This window comes from Halyomorpha halys, unplaced genomic scaffold (genome assembly GCF_000696795.3).
Source record: "Halyomorpha halys isolate HHAL.00 unplaced genomic scaffold, Hhal_1.1 Scaffold217.1, whole genome shotgun sequence".
NCBI lineage: Eukaryota > Metazoa > Arthropoda > Insecta > Hemiptera > Pentatomidae > Halyomorpha > Halyomorpha halys.
In genome coordinates this window covers 389111-413860 of record NW_027114159.1, presented here as the reverse complement: position 1 = coordinate 413860, position 24750 = coordinate 389111, and the positions used below count along the sequence as shown (strand labels likewise).

General features: G+C 30.3%; 2 protein-coding genes across 4 annotated transcripts in view; one reads left to right on the top strand and one right to left on the bottom strand.

Annotated features, from left to right (window-relative positions):
• Pnn (desmosome associated protein-like protein pinnin) overlaps positions 1-5549 on the top strand; it is a 19040-nt gene extending 13491 nt beyond the window's left edge. The window contains exons 7-9 of the mRNA XM_014419088.2: positions 549-704; positions 955-1093; positions 4307-5549. Of these exons, the coding sequence (XP_014274574.1) occupies positions 549-704; positions 955-1093; positions 4307-4638 (627 nt within the window). The 3' untranslated portion in view covers positions 4639-5549. The remainder of the gene's footprint in view (positions 1-548; positions 705-954; positions 1094-4306) is intronic.
• Positions 5550-7242: 1693 nt separating this feature from the next.
• Positions 7243-24750, bottom strand: part of crm (cramped chromatin regulator) — a 30219-nt gene continuing 12711 nt past the window's right edge. Inside the window, exons 6-17 of one of the 3 annotated variants that reach the window (XM_067051405.1) lie at positions 23781-23936; positions 21737-21884; positions 19253-19356; positions 18603-18728; positions 17510-17659; positions 17003-17158; positions 16722-16887; positions 15082-15267; positions 12695-12798; positions 12458-12556; positions 11607-11720; positions 7243-7877 (exon numbers count right to left, since the gene is read on the bottom strand). In XM_067051405.1, the coding sequence (XP_066907506.1) occupies positions 11610-11720; positions 12458-12556; positions 12695-12798; positions 15082-15267; positions 16722-16887; positions 17003-17158; positions 17510-17659; positions 18603-18728; positions 19253-19356; positions 21737-21884; positions 23781-23936 (1506 nt within the window). In that variant the 3' untranslated portion in view covers positions 7243-7877; positions 11607-11609. Of the gene's footprint in view, positions 7878-8688; positions 10124-11606; positions 11721-12457; positions 12557-12694; positions 12799-15081; positions 15268-16721; positions 16888-17002; positions 17159-17509; positions 17660-18602; positions 18729-19252; positions 19357-21736; positions 21885-23780; positions 23937-24750 lie in introns of those variants that run through there. The other 2 variants (XM_014419071.3, XM_014419072.3) reach the window with 2 other exon arrangements.

Below are 24750 nucleotides of genomic sequence, written 5' to 3'. Positions count from 1 at the left end.
ATAAAAGAGGGTTTCATAGTTAAGCTAAAACAATATTTATGCAGACTGCATAGTGTTATTTATCACTAAGTCGTCTCTTTTTTTACCAACTCCTTACCACTGCCCTAAAGCTTGCAATTTTGTACTCACCAGAGTTCATGTATCAAGATTCATATCTGGGGACAACCTAGAAGTAAGCATAAATTATCCCAGATGGGAATCGAACCCACTCCATTTCAGGGGAATTCTTTGGGACCCTCACACCCACATGCTTGGTCATCAGGGCCTTATGAGTTGGTCTTTGGTTAATTAAACAGAAAATATATTTTCTTACACAGCTGAGTTCCATCCTGTGCCCCAAAGTATTATTATATATTATATTACCCACCTCCCTTGCAGCTTCCTAGAGAAGTGACAAAGTAACCAAGACTTCCCATGTTTACAGCTGCATATTACTTAACAGTTAAGAATGATTTATGAATATTATTGATTTACTATAATTAAACAATTGCACTAATGGAACTGTTTCTCTTTATGATGTATAATTTTTTATTTTTTTTCCTCCTCAGGAAGATAAGCGTGCTCAAGTTGAAAAAAAATTAGAAGAAGCTGCTCTTAGGGAAAAAGAAGAGCTGAAGAAAAAAAGGCAAGAACTATTTTCTTCTAGGAGGCAGCAGCAAATCGAGATCAGACAACTTGAGTTTAAACTTTTGAGACTGAAACAGGTATAACATTATCTATTCAAAATTTTAGCCTTTAATGCATTATACTTAAAAAATAATTTTTGCTTTTCAATTGCTTTTTTAGTTCATATTTTTTACTATTATTTGTTTCTGATTGTTTTATGAAAATTATCACCCATACAAAATCTCTCTTCCCTCCTTTAGTATTATCCTGACTGTTGATGTTTTTATCTATTTGGTACAAATTCTTTTATTGCACTATTGTCTTCTAACGTTCTTGATTTATTTTCAGCTAACTGAGTGGGAATCGACGAAGAAACACCTGCTCAACTTTATTCAAACTAAATCGACTCCAAAAATATTTTATCTCCCCAAAATCCACAATGATAAGAGCAAGGAGCTTCTTGAAGAAAGCAGCAAGCACATTGAGAGTGAGTAATTTTCAATATTTTCTATAAGAAAAGGATATAGAGATTAAAGACCACAACCCTCCATAGGTGGTCTGTTTTTTCTTGTTTCCCTTTAATTTTAGTAAATCTATTCATGCTTTATTTTATGAAGTTCACTAGATGATTTCTTCTTGGTTCTTTTTTCTTTCCTGCCTTCATGTTTCAACAAAAACAGAACAGTGTTTGATTTATATATAAATTGTTTTGGCTATGTTCTCATTTGTCTCAGTATTATTGGCTGAATCACAATATTAGTATATTAGTATTTATATATTGTAATATTCCAGGTTAGCAAAATAAATAAAACGAAATTTAATAGTTTTTATTATTCTCATATCTAAAATATAGCTTTGATGAATGATTACAAGGTTTAAATGAATAAATTAAATATTAAATAGATATGAGAATTTTATTATAAATTATATAACATTATTGACTCTTATCTCATGGCGGATTTTCCTGGCAATCAAACACAATGACACTTAAGTAAATTAATAGCTACTTTTACAAATATAATTAAATCCTCGGTAGAGCAAACTAACCAATTATATATTCTTCTTTGGATTCTGATGTCTTTGTTCTAAAGATGCTACCACTGGGAGTAGACAAAGGCTTGGTCCCATTCTAGCTTCCAGGATACATCCAATTCACTGGCGATCCACACAAAAAGTGTCTTTCTTCTTTCTAAATATCTACCACTAACAGTAGACAAAGGGTGGTCAGTACCACCAGCTTCCAGCAGACCTCATCACTTCTGCGCCTAAACAACAAGTGTCCAGTTCCCTTAGTTCATTGTTCAATAGTAGATGCAAACATCGATTGTAGCACAACCGCTCTAATTCACTTACAATGATTCACAATGTAAATACTTCATTGATAATTGTTATGGTCTACTATTTCTTCTTGGATTAATTTGTACTATAATCGAGTTAAAGAAACAACAGAAGTTGAAAACATATCAATTTACGTACTCAACATTGCAGTAATTCAAACAGACTCCAGAAGGACGCGTGTCGCCATCTTGAATTATGCATTTTTACTCCATGTTTGACTGATCAAAAATGATTAACTTTTTGGTTTAATAAATCAAATAAACAATATTGAAACGTTGATACTTAAAATAAAAACTATTTATATATAAAAAATAACTAGTCATAAAAAAAGAGGATATTACGATATATATATATTGTAATATGGTTGGCTCTACACACCTTGCCAATTTTACTTTGGCCACGCGAACCAGCCATCTCTACCCTTGCCTATCCTGGGCTACTGCTTTCTAGTTTGCTGCATGCAGCTCTTTCGCTTGTTGAGTCTCTATGGATCTGGTTTTTGGCCTCCCACATGATCTCTTGCCAATTTTACTAGCATTCATTGTTGTGTAGAGGTGTCTTGATGGATTGCTTCACATTTCCAAGCCACATGTCCCGCCCATCTTAACCTGCTTGCCTTCATCTCACGGGATATTTACTAACCAGTCTCTACAAGCAGTTCACAGTTTGTTCTTCTGTATGTGTTAAGGTTCTGATCCCAGATTGCTTCTGTAACTGTAATGAGGCCTTTCTGTTCACATCTCGTTTGCTTTCTAAGGATTTTATGTTTCATTCCGATGTGCACCTCACCATTTTCACATGATGTTCTTCTGAACAGTTTGTCTACGGGTAGGTTGAACAGCATTGACGAGATTCCATCTCCTTGCCTCACACCTGTTCTGACTCTGCATTTAGGATCATTCACACATGCTTTTGTCAGTCTCATCTTGGGGATCCCCATCTCAGTCATGATCTTCCTAAGACCGTTTCTGTAGACAACAGAATCATAGGTTGCTTTGAAATTGACAAAACATGCGTGCAATTCCTGATCCACTTCCCATCATTTTTTGAGTACCTGTTTTAGAGTGAAGGTCTGATCTAGCGTGCTTTTTCCTCTCCTGAACCCTACTTGGTGGTCTCCTAATATATTTTCATAATACTAAGATACCTGATTAAGTGGGATATTGTTCATTATGTTTTATCTCACCGGAAGGAGTGCTATGCCTTATATCTGTGTGTTAAAAAAAAAATTAAATTTGTACTGCTGAAACTCATGATGGGTCAGTGGTTCAGTACTTTGTAAGGAAGTGCTGTTAATAGACCAATGGCTGTGCAAGTAGGTGATTTGGTCAGAATCACGCTCGACCACCAGATTTTTTTCCTAATTATGGGTATCCACTTGATGAGGCTGGGTGGACCCTGCAGGGCTTCTGAACCCAAAAGGCTGACTCAACGGCTACAGGTAACAGATTATAATTATCTGTTACTGCTGTATTTGAACCCGAGTTCTTGGAGTTAGTAGTCCATCGCCTAACTAATGAACTACCCACTCCCAACATGTGTGTATATATTTAAATTTAATAACATTGTGACATAGAGGCAGGGAAGTAATGGATAAATAACTTTATTTGTTAAAGAGCCAAGCTCTATACAACAAAGGAACATAGCCATTACCATTCTTATTTATATATCTGGTTGAGACAAGAAATAAAATGAATAAATAAATGATAATAATTAAAAGTGCTTTTGTAGTTGATGGCTAGTACGAGTATTCATAGTAAGTTCTCTAAATAATAACAATAACTACTTCTTAAATTTTAATTTTAGAAACTTCTTATATAATGACATTAATAGTAATAGTGATAGTTATAATAATACTTTAGTTCTATTTTGAGAGTTAATTGTTTAACTGTGCTCATATAAAGATCGTTAATTTTATTTTAGTTATTAAAAAGTTGTGTTGCTTAATGCTAGGCAGGAAAGGAAATAAACAATATTAATAGTAACAATATTATAACAATATTAATAGAAGATCAAAATGTGAAATTAATTGATAAAATAATTTTAAGAAATTAATTATAAGTAACTTAATCATATTGAGATCAATTCTCTCATGGATTATTGGTTCCTATAATATACTTAGAAGTTATTGAATAATTTTTCTTGAAATTGTTTTTCAGGAATTCTATAATTTCTGTATGAAGCCTAGATATTAGAATTGATAAATAATAGTGATTTAGTAAAACCATTTCTGTAATATTTTTTATGTTGTGTTCTTTAAAATCTCTAAGGCGTCTCTGTTTTTCATCTTAGTGTTAGCCTTCACATGTTTATTATAACAATGATCTTACATATGGTTTTACATGTTTACTAATTGTTTTAGGAATGATAGAAGAAAAACGAGCTGAAGTTGAAAAAGCTATTGCAGATCATGCCGCTACCAAGAAAGATGACAGAGAAGGTATTCATGATGAAGAAGAACCTAGAGAAGAAGAGGAGGAGGAAGAAGAGGAAGGAGAAGTGAGAGATGAGAATTCTAAGGCACCAGTTGAAAGAATGGATATTGAAGAAGTTGTTGAAAAGGATAATTTAAATGGGGTTTCAGACAAGGAAAATGATGTCGAAGAGGAATCAATGATCGATGATGATCAGAAAATTGAAAGTAGCCCCAATCCTGAGCCTCAAATCGATATTGATATTGAAGAAACTACTTAGTCCTTCTTCGAATCTTTGTCATCAATCTGTACATATATATATTTTAATTTAAACTAATAATATGATTCATTTGTAATTTTTCTTTTATTAGATCTTTTGGTTTTATTTAATTATTAAAACCAATATTTCTTTTATTTATAGAAGCCAGCGTTAATATTATTTCTGTATATTAGATTTTGAAATTCAAATCTATCTCTTCTTGTTTGGATGGAAGAGCGTACTGCGTGACATACCTACTATCTTTACATAGTCTGCTTCAGTGCTAGCTTGTGCGTTTGTGAATGTGGTACCTGATTTGAAGATAATAGAACATTTTTATCTTGCATTGTACATAAAAAAGAAAGTTAACATTTACAATTGCTGCAAAGAATCAAGTTTCTTTGTATATGTGATATTTTAAAATACTTTCCAATTTTTTTTTTCTCTCTATAAATTTACATATAACTGTTCTAGATTCTTACTGTCTAATTAGGAATAACAATCATGTAATCATTTATAAAAAACTGAATACCTTTTCAAGAAATGTGTATTTATTTTACTTGTTGCGTAACATATCTGATTATACACTGTTTTAATTATAAATCACTGCTTAAAATTAATTTTTTTATAAATTATGGCTGTCATTCACATTATCATTGTCCATTGTATGATAGTTCTCTATTTTTCTGTAAATTCTAAGAATGTTTAATTTTTAAAGGTTTTAATATCTTCCTTTGCATCTGTAGGTTTTTTTTTTTAATGTTTGTTTTTTTCAGTCAGCTGCGTCTGTTTATTGCAATATAAAAACAGATTGTAATTGTGTTATCCTTTACTTTTTTTAAAGGAAATGTGAATAAAATGTGTTTATCAGCTCTTCCGAGCTTGTAATTTAATTTTTAATATACATTTTAAATGAAATGATTTAATTTAAATTGGGCTATTGATTGTTATTTATTATTTTAATCCTGATTCTTCTTTGTTATAAGATCCTTGGTTTTGGAATAAGGTTGCTGATTTAGAATAATATAATTTTGAGATTAATTAATTTATTATAAGGTAATGTTTTCACATGATTTCCAATGAGCGATTAATTGTCTTCAATCTTTTAAGTAGGTCAAGAAATTTACCATTCAGAAATATGCTTGGTACTTGAGCCAAGCATTGATGGTGAGTGGTAAAAAGTTTGATTGGCGTAAGTAGTTACAGAACTATCTACTCTACGAGGGTTTTGATCAATTAATAATGATATCATTGTCCATTGTAAGTGGCACTTTTTACTCTTTCCCTGAGTAGCAACCATAGAGGACTCCCTGCTTGGTTCCAACACCAAAATCCATTGAGAGCATAAGTTACTTTGCCTGTTGATAGATCTATTGCAGGATTGCAGATTGCCCAGAGCATCAGTACATGACATCCTGGACCTGTTGCCCTGGTATTACAAGGATCCTTTTTTCACTAAATATATGATTGAAATGAAATCAAGAAGTCTCCCAAAATAAGAATACTACCTGTACAGTAACTCCACTATGAATAAGTTTTGATCCACTCCTGCCCTGGCCAGGGCCTCATTTAGATGAAATACAAGTTCAGCAGTTGAAAAATTAAGTTTTTTGTTAAAAATAGTTAGCGTTTTTTCTATCAACTAATGTTAGCAATGATAAAGAAAATAATTTTGTGATAAAATAGTCAACAGTAGATTATAATACTATTTAAGTAAACGATACTTTTACTCTATAGGATCTAAAAAAACAGTTCTCTATTTGACCAAAAACAAATTCCAGACTCCTTCCTCTTACAAAGACCAATTAATATCCATATTTATATATAGATATCATGAAAACTTACAAATACTTATGATGCAGAGATACGTTAGTATACTAGATCACATATTAGAAACCACACACAGATCTCTAGAAGTTAATTTAAAATGAAGTAATTTTACTTTCTGCTCCTTGGAGAAACCCACTAACATAGTTTATCTGGTCAAAATTTACTTACAGCTTTCTATCAATGGCTTTTTAAATCAATTATTTATAATGATGAGTAATTAGTTGACCATGGATACATACATATATACAAATGAGATGTTTGGGGGATGTGAGGTCAGAGATGAACACTGATAAATAATAAATAAAAAGAAATTACAGAATGATTAGAAAATAACTTTATATATACATAAATAGTGTTGACATGTCACTAGAATTTTCTAATCATTCTGGTTATCTTGTTTTTTTGTTCTTGGCCCTGATGAAGGCATGAATTTCTGGCCAAAACTATGGCACTAATAAGTTTTTACTTATTTATAAAACCAACTTCTTATTTATAAGTACATAAACCAAAAAATAAATATTAAGAAGTTAAGAATAGTCGGTGTTTCTCAGTTAATGTTATATATAAACCTATCATACTACTCGGCATTATCATTCTTGCAGGAAGGACAAGAAATAAAGTGGATCTTGACATTAGGCTCAGTTTAAAAGCAGCAGCAGTTTTTAGATGACAAACATTTGTCCTACCTCCAAAAGATTAGGTGATATGAGGCCTCAACTAACCAGTCATTGGCAAAGGTTAAGGTGAAGGAAATAAAAGTGAAGTTATTTCTACATTTTTTTTTATTAATAAATAAAATAAAATAAACCATGTACAAATGTGTTTCTATTATTTACAATTCAGTATTATTAGATTTTTATAAAACAATCAACTGCAAGTTCTACTTAGCTATACACAATTTAAATTAATCTATTTTTTTCATTCCAGAAACAATAATATTTAAAAAAATAAAATAAATAAGAAGAATAGCACTGGTTTATAACAATCAATAAAATTAAAGACAAAAAAACAATCTCCACATCAAAAACATTTCATTTTCATGGATATATTCTTAAAAATTTATCCAATTCACTGAAAGAAATACTTACACAAAACTAAGAGATCAACAAGTCTCACTGCAAAGCTACCATATGACAAACAAAACTAGACTTGCATTACAATAATATATAAATGATACATCTTATTTAAAATAAAAAAATATTAAAAACAAGAAATAAAATCATTGAGAACACAAAAAAGTACATGGCAACTTATAGATCAGGTCACCGAAACCATGGTATGGTATTCTTGAAACACATTAACATAATAAGGAGGTGTAGATAGTTAATCTGAGAAGATGGTCGGGAGATGCGGTCAGCAAAGAAAAACAAACATAAATAAATATTTATTTATGCCAAAATTTCGACCAGAGTTCCAGGTCTTCATCAGGGCTATAAGAACAAAAGATATAACAACCATCATTTAGAGGAACATAAAATTGAAAAGAAATAGTACACAAACAAATTTGGAATTATACAAAATATTGAATTGAATAATACAAAATAATTGATTAATAATCATGGAATTAGACAGTAGCAGATTGATAACAGTGAAAGATGAAATATAATATTATATAGGTAAGAAGATATGTAAGTAGTGTCTAAAAAACTGAAAAACAAATTTGAACAATATGACAGAAAATGAAATATAGTGAGTGAGTGACTTACATATGAATTACAGTGTGAGTATTAACTTATACACCTATTTATATATATAAATAAATAGGAAAAAGGTAGAAAAATAAATACAGAGAATGGGAAATGATTAATGTAAGAAATATGAGAATGAGAAAAGAAACTTACAGACAAGCAGGAAATGTTCGCTAAAACTGATATTAATTATTTTGTATTATTCACTTCAACATTTTGTGTAATTCCAAATTTGTTTGTGTACTATTTCTTTTTAATTTTATGTTTTTCTAAATGATGGTTGTTATCTCTTTTGTTCTATAGCCCTGATGAAGACCTGAAACTCAGATCGAAAAGTTCGCATAAATAAATACTTTTTTATTTGTTTTCTTTGCTGACCGCACCCTCCGACCATCTTCTCCCATAAATTAACATAATAAGGTTTAAACTTGTAAGTAATATAAGGCCAGCAAACATTATGTTTAACTTAAAATACACAAGCATGTGTGTATATATTTATAATTTAAAAATTAAGTAAAAATAATATATATGTGGAAAACAAAATATAATGTAACTTAGAGAAATTTAATAACCAAGGTTTCAGAGTTACATTGTTAAAATATTTTATATAATACAAGTGTTAGTGAAATATAGAATTTTATTTACATCTGATAATAGCAGAAAATAAGAATTAATTTACACATTAAAAGCAAAACAAATTCAAAGGCTGGAGAATTTTACATCCACAGGCTATTTCCTTCTTTTTTTTATTATTATTGAATAAACATTTACTTAGATAATTAAGGCACTTGGCCGTAAAACATGGCATCATCTAAAATTAACTGTGAATTGATGTTCACATCACTGAATTCTTTTGGGTTTGATTTCACAGATTTTTTAAAGGAATTTTAAGAAATTTGTGTTTATAAAAAGAATAATGTTGGTATTAAGTTATAGTAAATGTTTGGAGGTTGAAAGGTAAGGCATTGTAATAAACAAACATTACAACAATGAAAATATTTCCATGTTTATGACCGAGTGGTTTAATTATAAATGGATAAAAAGTTTTTTTAATTAAAGAAAAATGTTAGTTTAGAAAATAAATTAATAGAATGATTATCTTACAAACAAAACTGTAGTTGGATAGAAATCTTAAAAATTAAAGAAAATAAATAGGAAGCAAAATTTAATGAACTGCTAAACAAAATCTTAAAAACAAATATTTTCTTTAAAAAATTTAGTTTAAACTTCTACAAGGTCAACATCATTTCTATTTACCTTTAGTCTAAAAAACCAAAATCAGGCATCTACTGAAACAAAGCAAAAATGTAAAACGAGAAGAAAGAAAATGGCATCACCATGCATTATTCTTAATTATTATTTTAACATTGCTATCTATTTCAGAGAACTACAATAATATTCAACAATAAATTTCTATATCTGCAATTATTATTAATCTTTTGTTTAAATAGGAATTAATGATCAAAACAAATATTTTTGAGTAATATTCTAATGTGAATACAGTAATTTTTTGAAAAGTATACAACAGCTGTAATTGATGAAATATTAGTAATTGATAACAGAATCAAGCGATCAAATCAATACATTGAATAAATTAGGTAAATATTAAAAAAATGCAAAGTGAAAACAAACTTTTTGTCATTAATTAATAATAATGCACTATTATCAACAGTTTATTTAAATAAAATTTATGTCTTACACACTATTATTACAATTTTATGTCATACTTAAAATTCTGAAATATAAAAAACATACACTATACACCAAATCTAAAATGATCACAAAAGTATTAACAATATATTTTGGTTTGGTGGTTCATTAGTAATAAAAATAAATAAATATTCAATTGTTCATTTGGAGCTTATCACATATTGAGTCAGAATCTATACAGGTATACATACATAGCTAATAAATAAATTAAGCTTCTTTCACTTTTCTCCCGAACAGAACTTTGAGAACCTTGCCATTTTGACAAGAGTAAGTACACCCTGGGGGAAAAAATACAATAAAAAAAATCAGTTATACTCATCCTAGTAGGCCAGTAGTTTCTTCTTTCTAATCAGATAATAATAATAAATTCATAATATTAATAACTATTAATATTAGTTCATAAAATTTTATTATGAATATGAAGGTAACATTAGAAAAGTATTTATGCAAATAAATTCATCTCTAACATTAAATATACTATTTCTTCTTATTAAACTTGACAAGTAAATACAGTGAAAATCGCTTATGGTAGCACTGGCTGCATTTCCTATATACTTCTATACAGTGGTGTTATTCAAAATATTTAACAAAAGGTTCGCTAACAGAAAATACTTCCTCACCAATTTTTTTTTCACTCAAATGGTGCATAACATTAGCTCAAAAACTGACTTTAAGATACCCATAAAAACAGAGATCTGTACTCAAAATTAAGTCATTTAAAATTTAATACTGTTTATGGCAGAAAGGAATTTTATAAATAATAATAAAAAAAAATTACATACATAAATAATTAACCATATAATTTCGAATCATGAAGAAGATGGTTAGGGTTGTGGTCAATAGAGAAAAATAAATAGTTTAAAACTATATTATTTTCCAATGTTTCGCACCACTTTGTAGAGCTTCATCAGTATTGTTCAAGTTGATAGCTTCAGAGACTTTTTCAATAATAATAATAAAATATAATATTCAAAATGGTTTATTTTTTACATATTTTAATATTTTCGAAATATGAAGGAGATGGTCTGCGGTGTGGTCAAAGAGAACAAAAATCATTAACATCTATTTATTTGCCCAACTTTGTAGAACTTCATTAGGCCTGTTCAAGTTGAAAGATATCTAAACAGTCTACTGATATTCATAGAAAATATCAACTAACAGTTGACTGTTTTGATGAAGCCCTACAAAGTGCGGCGAAATGTCGGAAAATAAATAGTTAACTACTTTTTGTTCTCTTTTACCGCACCATCATCTTCATATTTAAAAAAAAAAAAAAAAAAAAGTCAAGCATTTATAAGTATAATTTAATATTTTTCATTTAAAATATTTTATAAACTTAACGAAATTAGCTTTTTTTCAGAAAAAGTCATAGGGAAAGCAGTTAAACAAGAAAAAACTTCTTTCAATTATTTATTTCATTGTCTTTTTTTGTTTTTTTATTGTTAGGCATTATTATAATAATAAGACACAACCATAATTATTATTGATGCCAAAACAAACATTATAGAGTTAAGTAGTGTTATAATTTACAATACATATATCTTAATATATTTTTTAAAAGAAACAAAACCATTACGAAATGTTAATGTGTTTAACAAGATTCAGAAAGAATTGAAAACTTTAACAATTGGTTCAGCTGAATATCACTATTGCTTCTGTATAGATAATATGATAAAGTATTGTGAAGGATTAATGAAAATGGATTAGAATACAACAAATCAAAACATAATAAAAGTAATAATTGATTTATATTATAATTACCTTTTAACAGGCATGTGGCCCAGCACCTCCAGCAATCTTCTCAGCAAGATCAGCAAACTTTGCAGTGTAATCAAGGCTACTTTCTGTCATCAAGCTTTGAAAGTGTGATTCCACCTGAATAAAATATCATGTTAGTAAACGATTTCAACCAAGAGAATGCTAACTCTAACAGTACTATTAGAGGTGGAAGGTGAAACTGTAACGAATCCCTACTTGTTGTGAATCTATTCTTCTTATGAAAGATTCTTTTTACCTTATTTCTGATTTTAATTTTTAAAAACAGGTTAAATAGTTGATAAGATAGCCTGAAAGTGATAAATCAAATTTCCAATTCAGTGATATATGATAATCAGTTCCTGAACTTTTTTTGCTGCCACACACCTTTCTTAGGCTGAAAAATTTTGTGGCATGATTCTCTTTAATGCGATTTTAATTCCTGGAAACCACAGTTTATTGGCTAAATTAATTTTATTTATTTTTTTTTTTACTCTATTTCCAGAAAGTGGCATTCGGTTTAGGCACCCCACATTGGGAACCACTGACAAATAATGGTTAATAAACTATATTATATTAAAATTGAACAGAATAGCCTGCAACTATTTAAGAAAGTATTACGAGGTTGAAATTGAAAATTGAGATTATCTTTGATAATGGCCAGGTAGGTTCTTTCAGCGAATTGACTCATTGATCTGATTTCTGATTTACATCTCATATTTATATACTATAGAATCTATAAAAAAAGAAAGAAATAAGGACAGGAGGTTAAGTAAGTTTACTATGTGTAACAAATAGTTTAAAGTGAAATAGATAAAATATGAAAAGAACTATATACAAAAAAAATAAAACCTTACATCAGTAGATATCTGTATGTCATCACTTGAAGTAGCTCCATTTGATTTCAAAGGTGATTCGAGGTGACCAAGAAAACTGCTCAGTGAGAAATCTGTGACCTAAAGGCAAAATAAATTAAAAGATTAAACTTCTTTCCAATCAAGGGATCAAAAGATGAATTTAAAAAATAATTATAATCAATAAAGACGAAAAGTTTTTGATAAATTTAAACTTTTGATGAGATCAAAACTACTCACTTCGGAATTGAGCCATTGGCTTTCCCCTTCCTTCAAAATTCTACTCGGGCTGGTTGGGGGTGTGACATCACCAAGGTCACCTTCACTTCCGCTCCCCAGTATTCCTTGATCACATAGAAGTAACAATAAGTCATTAAAAAATTGTCCACTCCATAGTAAAAAAACAAAAATAACTATATTTCTAACCCTAATAAGATTATACATATTGTCACTTGGTAGTCTAAAACAATGTAAAAATCCATACAGAAAAAGTTAGAGAAAGTTCAGAGGATGACATGCTTAGATATTATAAGTGCAATTAGAAGATGCTCCACAGAAGCCATAGAGATAATGCTGGACATAACTCCACTACATATTTCAATTCAAAACAAGGCACTAGCAACCACACTCAGAATACAGCGTACCTGAAAGTACAAACCAGGAGCCTATAAGGGGCACTTAAAAATCCTCAACGAGCTTGACAGCAAAGAATGGATCAGCTCATTTAAGCTATTACTTACCCAAAAAAGTAGATTTTGAAAAGAATTTCAAAGTAAATATACCAAACAAGGATGTATGGATAAGAAGTCTGGTACACAGATGGCTCAGGCTCAGTTAAGGAAGGGAAGGCAGAGGCGGGTGCATATAGACCAAAATACAAGAGGATCCTGCTTATGGGATCTTTCCCAATGGCCTTCTAAACTGAGGTACATTCGATAGAAATAGCAGCTTGCGAAAACCTTAAGAGCCCTAAAGGTAAAACTATCTATACTATATCAGATAGTCAAGCAGCACTAAAGAAGACTTCATAGTCCTACAAAATAAGATCATCAATGGTAAGGAATTACTACGATATCCTAAAAAAGGTTGCTAAAGGCAACAATCTTATTTTAATGTGGACACCAGGATAGGAAAATGAGAGATAGCCGGTGAATTTGCAAGAAAGGACTCAGAAACAGCATTAGTCAGCACTGAAACTTACAGTAGTATTTCTATAAGTGTAATAAGGAAGACTGGGTCCTGGGAAATAGAGAAAAAGAAAACATATTGGGCTACTAAACCCAGGATGAAACGATCTGAACTATGTTAGAAGTATCAAATTTCTATGGGGTCTCTAGACAAGTATAGGTGATATAAAATATCCAAATGGGTCGAGGTAGGGAAGGGTTTGTGTACTTTAGAGTACTAATAAAAGGAAAGAAAAAATGAGTGACGTATATAAACAGAAAAAAGGTTACATATTGAAATATGAGAAATAAGTATTTCATTCATAAAGGTGAACTAGTATAATTTAACTTTTGAGGGTATTGTTAATTTTCTAACCTTAGCCAGTGCATCTAGCTCTGCAATTTCCAATGAGATGGTTTACTTTTTGTTTAAAGATTTCCTGAAAAATTGCCAAATACACCTAAAATAATTTTTTTTTTGCTATATTTGACAATTTGCGTGTAAAGGAAAATAAAAAAACCCAAAGACAAAAATTATTTCAGAATTCAATTTCCTGCCTAGAATCCTTCATCTTAAATGAGGAATTTATATATTAGTTGTCATCATCATGACTAAGATTTGAGTCTCCACGACCAGTCAAGGAAACTCAAATTATGATGAATCTGAGATTTTGTACAATTTACCTCATTGTTTGCATATAAATAATTAAAAATTTAGATAAAGAGTCTCTGATTTTTTAAAATTCAAGCCTTCAAGGACGCGTTAAATAAAAAAAGAACCCAATTTAAATTTGTTTTTGAAATTTCATTTCCTATCAGAATGCAAAATTCATTTTAAATCCCAGAGTCAGGCCCATTGGAGAAGATAATAAATTAAGAATATTCTCAAAAGAATGACCACTATCCACTGTTACAAAGGAAATCAAATCAAAATTTCAAAAATTGTCAGATGAGGGTAAATATCATGTTTCTAGTAGGACACCTTCTATAATATTTAAAACCAAAAAAATGAATAACCCAATGACTGTGAAGAGGCATCCAGATCTCCACAGTCCTAAAACGGAATAGGCTTCAAATTTTGAGAAATTTTTAACTGATTCTTGACCTTCAAGGCTTTGAAAGCACAAATGATTTGACTTTCAATAAAGTAATACTTTCAGAAACCCATTTTATCATGCCATAAATTAACAAACGCTTAACAATATCTTTAGTTCAGTGTGATAGAACCAAATTAATTTAACTTAATAAGACAAATTTAAAACAATTTATTTAAGATGTTCTTGAAAAGCTGGAAATGGAATCATCAAGGAAAACAAGAACATCTTACTAGGTTAAATGATAATAAAATTTTTTTTTTTAATTTCATAAATGTGCATAAGTAAATTAATTTTCACAATATATAAACAACAATTATATATAGATAATAAATGAAATATTTAACAAAGATAGTAATATACATACCCCTGAAAGTATTAGATGACATAGCGTCTTCAGTACTTGTTGCTACAAAGTTGGTGATACTTGTTGAAGTACCATTTTTTTTAGGTAAAACACCGCTACTGCCCTCTATGAGAGGAGGGCCTTCTTTAGGAGAGACAATACTAGTTCCTACAATGCTTTTATCCACTTTGGAATCCTTTACTTCCCCTTTAAAAAAAAAGGTTATGATAGATAATTAGAATAAAATGGCACATAAAAATGAACAAGTCAAAATAAAATAATTCCTTATCTATTTTCTATATCTTTGTCTGAAAGGTTAAAACAATAATCCAAATACTGACTATGGTGCAATACTGACACAATGTTACATCATAACCCTTTAACTGCTCCAGTCTTAAATGCGCAAATATGTGGGATGTGTTTAGAATTGGGAATTCAAAACAATATATTAATAGAACAATATTTTTTAAGCAATATATCGATGATCTCAATATTTTACTAAATTAATTATATTCTTTTGTTTAAATCACCAATTTATTTTTTATCTGATTTTTTGTTAACTCATTATTTGAACTGTTTTATTAATATTTTATGGTTTTATTTTATATTTTTCTTGACTAATAAAAATATGGTTTTATAAATCATAATTATAAAATTTCTAAACCTTCACAGTTTTACGCAACACTTATTTTTTTGAAATATTTTAGTGTTAATGCCTCAAGCCGAACTAACTCGGTAACCTACTAAAACTGATACCCTGAAATAAAAAGCCTATTACCCACTATGTTTTTCCCTATAACCTCTTACATCTGAAACCTCTCACCAGGTAGCATATCATTCAACTTTTTGTATTTATTCTGATATTCCTTCAGGCAGAGTTCTACCTTAATCCGGATGGGGCTATTTACTTTGAAATTTATCACACAAAAACCAACTATTAAAATTTTTTTTATGAAAAAAATATTACTTAGTTACATTACAGTAGTTTTAAATTTTTTTTTCTTAATAAAAAAAAGAAGGATTTTAACTGCACCAGTTGTGCATCAAAAAGGAAGATAGTAAACTATTACGAAAAAAAAAATAAGAAGCAATACTGTAAGGAGATAATATTTGATGAAAAGTGGCCACAAAATCACCTCGCACTTACAATGCCAGCTCTGTCTCCTCCTGTCACCCCTAATGGCCCACTAACTCCGTGCCACCTTTAGCAGTTATTATATAACAACCTAATTCAAATCCCATAACAGACTCATAAAACAATGATGCAATGAACTTATCTGAAAATTATAATCTGGTGCATGCAGTATCCGGATCAAACAACTTTAAACTTAGCACCTTACTTTGAGTAGAAATTAATTTCTACTTAAATAGGACTATTGATTGCAATACTTCCCCACATATTACATTAGGAAGTAATAGTGAATGGATTAGATTGTTGTCAAGTGGACCCAAGAAGCTTCTGCTAAACCAATAGTCCACTCTACACAAATAATCTTTCACAAAATAGTTAATTTGCCAAATCATGATTCCATTTACCATAATTCCTTGAATATTTATTACTAGTAATGAGATTTATTTTTAAGATTTTGAATATATACAATTTAAGAGTAAAAATGGTAATAGATGTAATCAAATAAAACAAATATATAATTAATACTCACCACTAACTTGGACTGGTATTTGTTGAGAAGAGCTTGGTGCAATGACTTTCAAAGCAACCATGACTGGCTTCGGTGTTGACTTAGGGAGCAGAGGCAGCAAGCGCTGTACAAATACACCTCGAGATCTTGATCGTCCACGCCGATTACAGAATTTTGGTCTAAAAGTCTAATTGCAAGAGAAGAAAATGTTAATAAATCAGAAGTACTTGCATACTCGAAAATTAGGTATTTATCTAAAAAAAAAAAAAATAAACATGATATCATTAAAACAACATAATGACCTGCAATTGCTTCAAAGTGTTTAGCGTAGAATTGTGTTGTTTTATAGGAGCTGGAAGGAGAGGATGCTTGAAGGTTCCAGGGACCAAAGTGCTCGGCTGCTCAGCAGTAATCGTCACACCAATATCCTCTGTAGCACGTGTTATTTCAACTTTTGGCTGCAATATAGAGCACATCTTTAATAAAAATACAATTTTTATCTCCAAAAATAAATGTTTATTAAATGATATTTTTGTTCAGTAGTTAAGTAAAGTATGATACATTAGACCGTTTTGTGAAAACTGGCTTTCCTTTTCTTTCCAAACCTACTATTTGTCCTATTTATTAATTTTTATTTGTCTTAGTTATTGTTTATAAGGTCATTGGAGACTTCAACCAAAGTGTTTAAGAGAGATCCCCAATATTTTTCAGCTCGATTGGAGTACATTAACATTTCTGTAATTTAAAGTCAGAACTGTCCCCAGTCAGTCATAATGAGTTATATAAAAGAAAAAAAGACTTGGACTTACAGTTACATTGCTCATATTCGAAACTTTAATGTCAGGCACCAGCAGCTGCTTTTTGGCTGTTGAAGTCAACGGTCGTTTTACTGCTTTCCCAGAATCAGTACTACCAGGTTTGCATACATTTTTACATTTATGGCCACAAGGGCATTCAACCTAAAAATGAATTAATAAATAAAAAACAATTATTTTTTTAAAACTAATAACTTTTAACAGTTATAATATCAAAGCTTGTTGTTGCATTAAGTCAATTGAAGAATTGTTCAAATAAATGTTCACTAAAGAGTGTTCTACTGAAATGGACATCACAACTACTTCAGGGACAAGATGAAGAGGGAAAGTGAACAACCTCTCAATGAGGATTGATCTATTTCCAAGCAGAGAGTGGGGGATCTTGGAGGACACATAAGAGTGGAATGGAAGTGGATGACAACCTCAAGTGAGGTTACTCTAAGGAAGTACTTTCTAACCATTTGTTCCCGACTGGAAACCATATGGGGCGGTCTCCCTGGCAACTAGCTTTCACAGTCGCTTGCATCAGGGCATGGTTGTTACCGAACCAAACTTATTGAACATGATAAGAACATTGACCCCTTGTCTTAGTTGGGATATTGGAGGCTGAAAAGCATATCATAATTGCCTGTACCTTCTATGAGTCACTGAGGGCCAAACTGGCAAGGGAGGCAGATGTTGATTAAAGAGAAATCTCTATATCCTCAGGGGGAGCAATCTCTTTCAGCTAATGACCAAAGAGAACAAAAACTACAACACTTTTGAGTACAGGTGAATGGATTTTGTGTGTACCATAGATAAAAAGAAAGAATGAGCTCAAAAAAGAAATGTTAACTTTTTTTTTTAGCAGTTGGTTATAACGCATGCGTACAGCTACTTATTGCTGTAAAAACCTATGTTATCAAAAAGGCTAGGTTTTTGAATAAATAAATAGGATCGAGTTGGTTTTGGACAGTATTCAGATAGAAGAGGTATTAGGCCATGGTTATTGGTGATATTGACACTGTATATTGAGGCCGATTGACTTTAATTCCCATAAAATAATATAACTATTAATTATTGTTATACAGATGTTGAAAGAAAATACCTTAAGCTTGAAGTGATAAATCCTAGCAAGAGAAACTAGGCGCTGAAGAGCCTTTGTTACTTCATTGTTGGTGCTCTCATCTTCATTCCACCAATACTCCATTTCAATGACTCCTTTACTGCCAATCTAATAAATTAATTACACTCTATTATAGGTTTGGACAAGAAAAAAAAATGAAATTACTACAAACAAAATGCTAATTACCTTTGTGGATGCCCATATTTATAATAGATATGAACTATTATAAAATGAATCAAAAGATAAGAGAGAATTCTTGAATGAATGATAAGAAAAAAAAAACTCTTGAAATCTTTCAAAGATTACTCATATATAATTTTTGTACTTATTTGAATTTCACTTATAAATTTCTGATTAAAAAGAATATAAATCTGTGAACAAATTCATTGACAAAGTGAAATTCAACCATAATTGGCCTAACCTAACAGATTATCAGATAGCACCACGCAAGAGGCCTTCTTAGTTAATGGAGTTGTTAAGATGAGAAATCTGTTATTTATTTATTTTTTAACAAAAATAATATTCCATAGACTTCATATATGTATTTTTTTAAGTTGTATACAGAAGGTTTAATGCGGGCATTTGAGCAAACGTACCATCAAAACATAAAAACCACATTTGAACATACATACCATCAAATACAACTGGCCTATTCTTGTCTTCACACTAGTTTCTTCATTCCAGCCGTCTTTAATAAGAGCAGAAAATTCTTCCTTATCAACCTCTTTATCTTCTGCTAAATAGTAATACATTATCTTATTAATACAATAATATTTAATAAAAATATTGAAATTGTATTACAATATTTCTATTCAACAATCAATTTTTCAATCCTAATCCATAGCTAATGCTATTTTTACAGTACAAAAATCCCTTTAACCCCTTCAAGTAGAGAAGAAAAATATTGCTGACTTATAGGTAAATAAAAGGAGTGGTTTTACCTTTGAATACCATGAGTCTTGGAGTTCATATACCTTCACTCCCAGAAGAATATCAACAGTGACATGAATGTAGAAATCAAGAAACATATCATGACCACAAACAGAGTCTATTTTAGAGTTAGTGTTCATAGAAACCTAAAAAGCCGAGTGATCTCATGCCCAACTAAGCGCACGAAGAGTTAGTTTCAGGAATTTAATTAAGGGAGACTGACTCTGACCATAAGAGAAGAAGGAAGATATTATTAAGCATGAAAAACTGTCTGAAAAGAACTAAAAATCAGTTGGTGAGAAGAATAATGAGGATCAAATAATAACCTCACTAAGCCCTAATCAAACCAGTGCTAAAAAATAGGGACTGGAGTTCTGGACGATATCAAGAACCCAAGAAGCAGTCCTCCGTTTTGAACATCTTGTTTTAAGAATAATATTTGGCCTAATACCTGATAATAACCACAAATGGCAAAAGAGAAGAACCAATGAGCAGCATGGACAATCAAGAGGTTGGTTTAAGGTTAATCAGTATTGGCAGAAGAGATCTGCTAGACACATTCATAGTGGACACCTAGAGAGGATATATTGAGGAAACTATTACATACCATGACAGGCTGTTGAAGTTACAGAAGACCCTGGCTCAACATCAGCTGTAGTTTCACAAAAGAAGAAGAAGAAGGATATCATTAAGGACGAGATAATTCCAGAAAAGAACTGAAAACCGCTAGGAGAGGAGAACAATAACAAACACAGAATAATGCACTGATACAAAACTTTCAATGAGGAACAAGCTGCTCAACACAACCAATGCTTTCAGCAGCAATTTCGCAACTGTAAGCTGTTGAGTAATAAACCAACACCACCACTTAATGTGTAAGAAAGGAATTCTGTCATGCCTTGAAAGGGTTTGGAATAAAATTTATATAAATTATTTATGCAAGAGATTGTAAAAATGACGATATTAAAACAACCAAATAAAATAATTGAAAATTACAATGTTACTCAAAGATACATAATATTTCAGAAGATCATTGGCTGACAGTGAGTAATTAATCTAAGGAAGATGATCTGGGTGCGGTCAAATAGTAAAAACATATTTACTATAAACGTCAACTTGACACTCAGTAAAGAGTTTTTAACTATTTAACCTCCCCAGACCATGTTCCTTATATATAAACACACAATCACGTTTCATATCACACCATGAAATAAAAAATGTGTCACAAAAAATAATTAATTTCTGGATTTTCTTTTTAGTAAGTCTGGTGAGTCAATTTCAATTAATTTTTTGAGGTTTACAAATTTCCAAAAATTGAATTGAAAAAGCCTTTTTTTTTTAGTAGATGACATGATTTCCTTAGTGAAATTACAAGTTTGACAAAAATGAGGTTTATTAAGGAACATGAATATGGGACAATAGTCCCGAAACATTTTAAAATATAGAATAAAATATATTCAATTTTTGAAAGTTTGTGACCTCAAAAAATTTCTTGAAAAATAATTAATTGTTTGAAAAGGATATATATGTCTCAGGGAACAGAATTTGAGGGAAGCTTACATAATTAAAAGGGAACTGTTTATTATTATAGAATTTAAATAGTTCAAAGGTAGTTTTCAGAGAAAAATGCCAAAAACTTGGCATTTAAAAATTTTTTTGTTTCTTTATCATGTAGATTCATTTCAAAGAGTGTGGTTGTCTTCCAGGAGTCCTATCGAACTCAGAGTTTATGCGATCATCATAGAACATAAATTAAACTTATCAAGATTTGATTGGATATCTGGCCTGGGGCTAAGAGTATATTGAATTATCCAATAAGCTGCCCCACTCCACAAAGTTGGTCTATGGCCATGTAGAAGAGATTAAATAATGATATGGTTAAAGAGAGATAACAATATTTCTTCAGATAAAAAAAATATATCTCCACCGATGGTATGGTTTTAGTAATAAGGGTTAACACACTTAGAAATTAAAGCAGAAATAAAAAAAAAAAAATTTCAAAAAATGTGGACTAGAATGTTTCATGTCAGCATGCTTATTCAAAAGATTAAAATAAATTCACAATCTACATTAAACCTGATGTAAAAGGAAGGTGGATTTTTTATAAAGCTAAGTAAATAATAAATTATAAATTAAATTAAAGTATAATTTAGAAATTTTTTTTAAACATTTTAAGAAGATTTTACCAGCTGTTTGAGGCTGCTCAACAGAGGACAGATTAATCGAGGAGAATGAGATCAGTGGGTCCATGAATTCAGTGTTAGCAACATCTTCAATTGCAACGGCTCCTTCTTTTTCTTTCCTAATTGTTCCTTTGGTTTTACCAGCATGCAGCTTTAATAAAAGATTAAAAAATTATTGGAAATTAATTAGTTAACCATATAGAATCAAGTGAAAATATGGTGAGTGACAGTTAGGACACTAAAAACTATTTATTGACAAATTAAAATTTCATCAACCAGCACAGCACTTCATCAGTGCTAAATAAACAAGATATAAATCAATGTAAAAATATTTCTTCTAAATAAATAAAAGGAAGATGGTCTGGGTGCAGTCAAAGAAAAAACTCAAATAGTAATTAAACTATTAAATGTGAGCTACTGTTTCACTCAACGTTGCAGGGCTTCATCAGCGGTAAAAAAGGTACAAACACTAAAATAAAACTATAAAAAAGATATGGTAATAAATGATTTAAAATATATGAAAGTTATATAAAAATGAACAAATTAAATTGAAGAAAATACAAATAAGATGTACCGTGAAAAGCATAAATAAAAAAGAATTAAAGAAAAAGTATTAGACAATTAATAAAACGGAAAAAATAACAAGTAGAAAAAGAAATATAAAACTACAGTAAACATTAAAAGATGGAAAAAGGAGAAGCATATTTTAGGTTTATTTTTATTTTAAGGAATAAGAATAAAAATGTGTACTATATTTTTATATTTCTAGTTTATTTGTTTTTGTAGTTTTGTTTTCATCAATTGTCTAATACCTTTTTGCAATTCTTGTTTATTTATACTTTACACCGTAAATCTTACTATCATTTTCTTAAATATACTTTGTTCATTTTTTTTTATAAATTTTTACATGTTTCAAATCATAATTAACCACTTCTTAGTTTAATTTTATTTCCTGTTATCTATTTTCTTACTTTGTTGCCTTTTTTTTTTTTTAGTTTTTGTATCTTTTTTTAGCCCTGATGAAGCCCTGCAACATGAGGAAAACCATTGGCTCACATTAAATAGTTTATATTACAATCTGAGTTTTGTTTTTTTACCGCACCTTGACCATTTTTCTTTTACATATTACACACAGACAAACAACGATCTTCCAATGTTTCTATGATAGTTTTACATTGTTTTATATTTTGATTCTTTAGCCCTCATGAAGATCAGCAATGCTGGTCAAAATACTGGCTTTTAATAAATAATTTGAGTTCCAGCCTCCCTGCCCCCCTGAAAAATATATATTATTCTTAAAAAAAAATAAGTAAATAGAAACAAATAAATACTAAATTTAATGACAAAACAAAAATTATAATAGTGTAAGAAAAATATGAAATGAAAATATGATTTTATTCTGGAATATAAGTCCTCTAAGAATGACTACATAGACTTTGTAATCATTTCTCTCGCAAATTATTTACAAAATCTAAGTATTTAAATTACAATTATAATTATAATTTTATTGGAGTAATTGATGTTATAGTTATACATATTATTTGCTTTGATACATGGGTTAATGAATAGGTTTTAAAGGAAAAAGACTGGTGAAGGATTTGAAAAAAGAGGCAGTTATATAAGAGGGTATACAGTGTATTATACAGTTATATAAGAGGGTATATAGTACATTATCAAATAGTCATTAATTTGTTTAAGTTAATTTATAATTTAGTTAAAAAATAATTTTATAACTAAATTATAAATTACAAAACATTTACTTGAATCATAGGGCTACACATAAGTACATATAACGTAATAAAAAATATCACCATATCAACATCTTAAACCCACACTAGAAGGTACTAAGAGAGTGTGCTAAAGAAGATAACGTATTAACTATAACAAACTTGGCCATTCCAAGGTGTTCATATAACAACTATTCATATGAATAATGGTTCTAAAGAATGAATTTTCTGGCTACTCCAAGGTCAGAATAATGGTTTTAAAAAATGAATTTTCCATTAATTGTACAAATACAGAACTTGAAAGGACAAGGACAAAATACCTGATCTAGAAGTGATTGAACTTCTGCAACTTCTCCTCCTAGCCGTTGTACATGAGACAGTAAAGAGACGGAAGCGCTAGTAACAGCTTGTCCGCATTTGTACTGAGGGTGTGTAATAGTAGCTGTACTTTTTGGTCCAATTCTCAACTCACCCCTCTAGGAATAAAAACAGCTTTAAAAGTAACATTTGCTAATGATTATGTAAATTAATCATAGTTTATAAAATTGTATATACTGATTAATCTATTTTCAGTTCTTAACTTGCTTATAGGCCTAGTACCATGCTTAGCAATCAAATAGTTTACATCAATGGAGAGAAGGGGCTTAAACAACTCAGCTATTTTTTATGTGTATTCTTATTTCTCAATCAATTAATAATATTTTCTGAGTGGTTAGCTACATTCCATTAAACCCTTCCCCTTTTGGGTTTGTGCAATTAAATATTAAATAATATACAAGGGGACCAAAGTAGCTGAGTAGGTTAAGGCGCTTGCAAAAGGTAGCCTAAGTTAAACAACATAGAGCATGGGATAAGCACTTGGATGGGTGACCACTCATGATGGAAAGCCCCTTCCTCCTGGTTTATGAGGTCTGTCAGCCTAGAGAAGACACTCAGACAAGGTTTAGGAATGATGATGACCCTATCCTGAGTACTTTCAGAATTTACTACTTCCAGGTCGTCCAATTGTCATCCGGACGGTTGATCCAAGGAAGGTCTGCTACCTACTTGTGTCTACTGACTCTAGTCATCCCCAAAGGATCTAAAATGAGTGGTCACTATTCGTAACTCAAATTGAAGTTGATGGGAAAGACACTGCTAAATCAAACCCAAAGGGTCTGGTTAGGGAACTATAAGTAATCTGATATATAGGAAGATGGTCAGGGTTGCGGTCACAAGTGAAACGAAAATAGTTTACAACTATTTTATTTTCCAATGTTTCGCCCCACTTTGTAGGGCTTCATCAGGGCT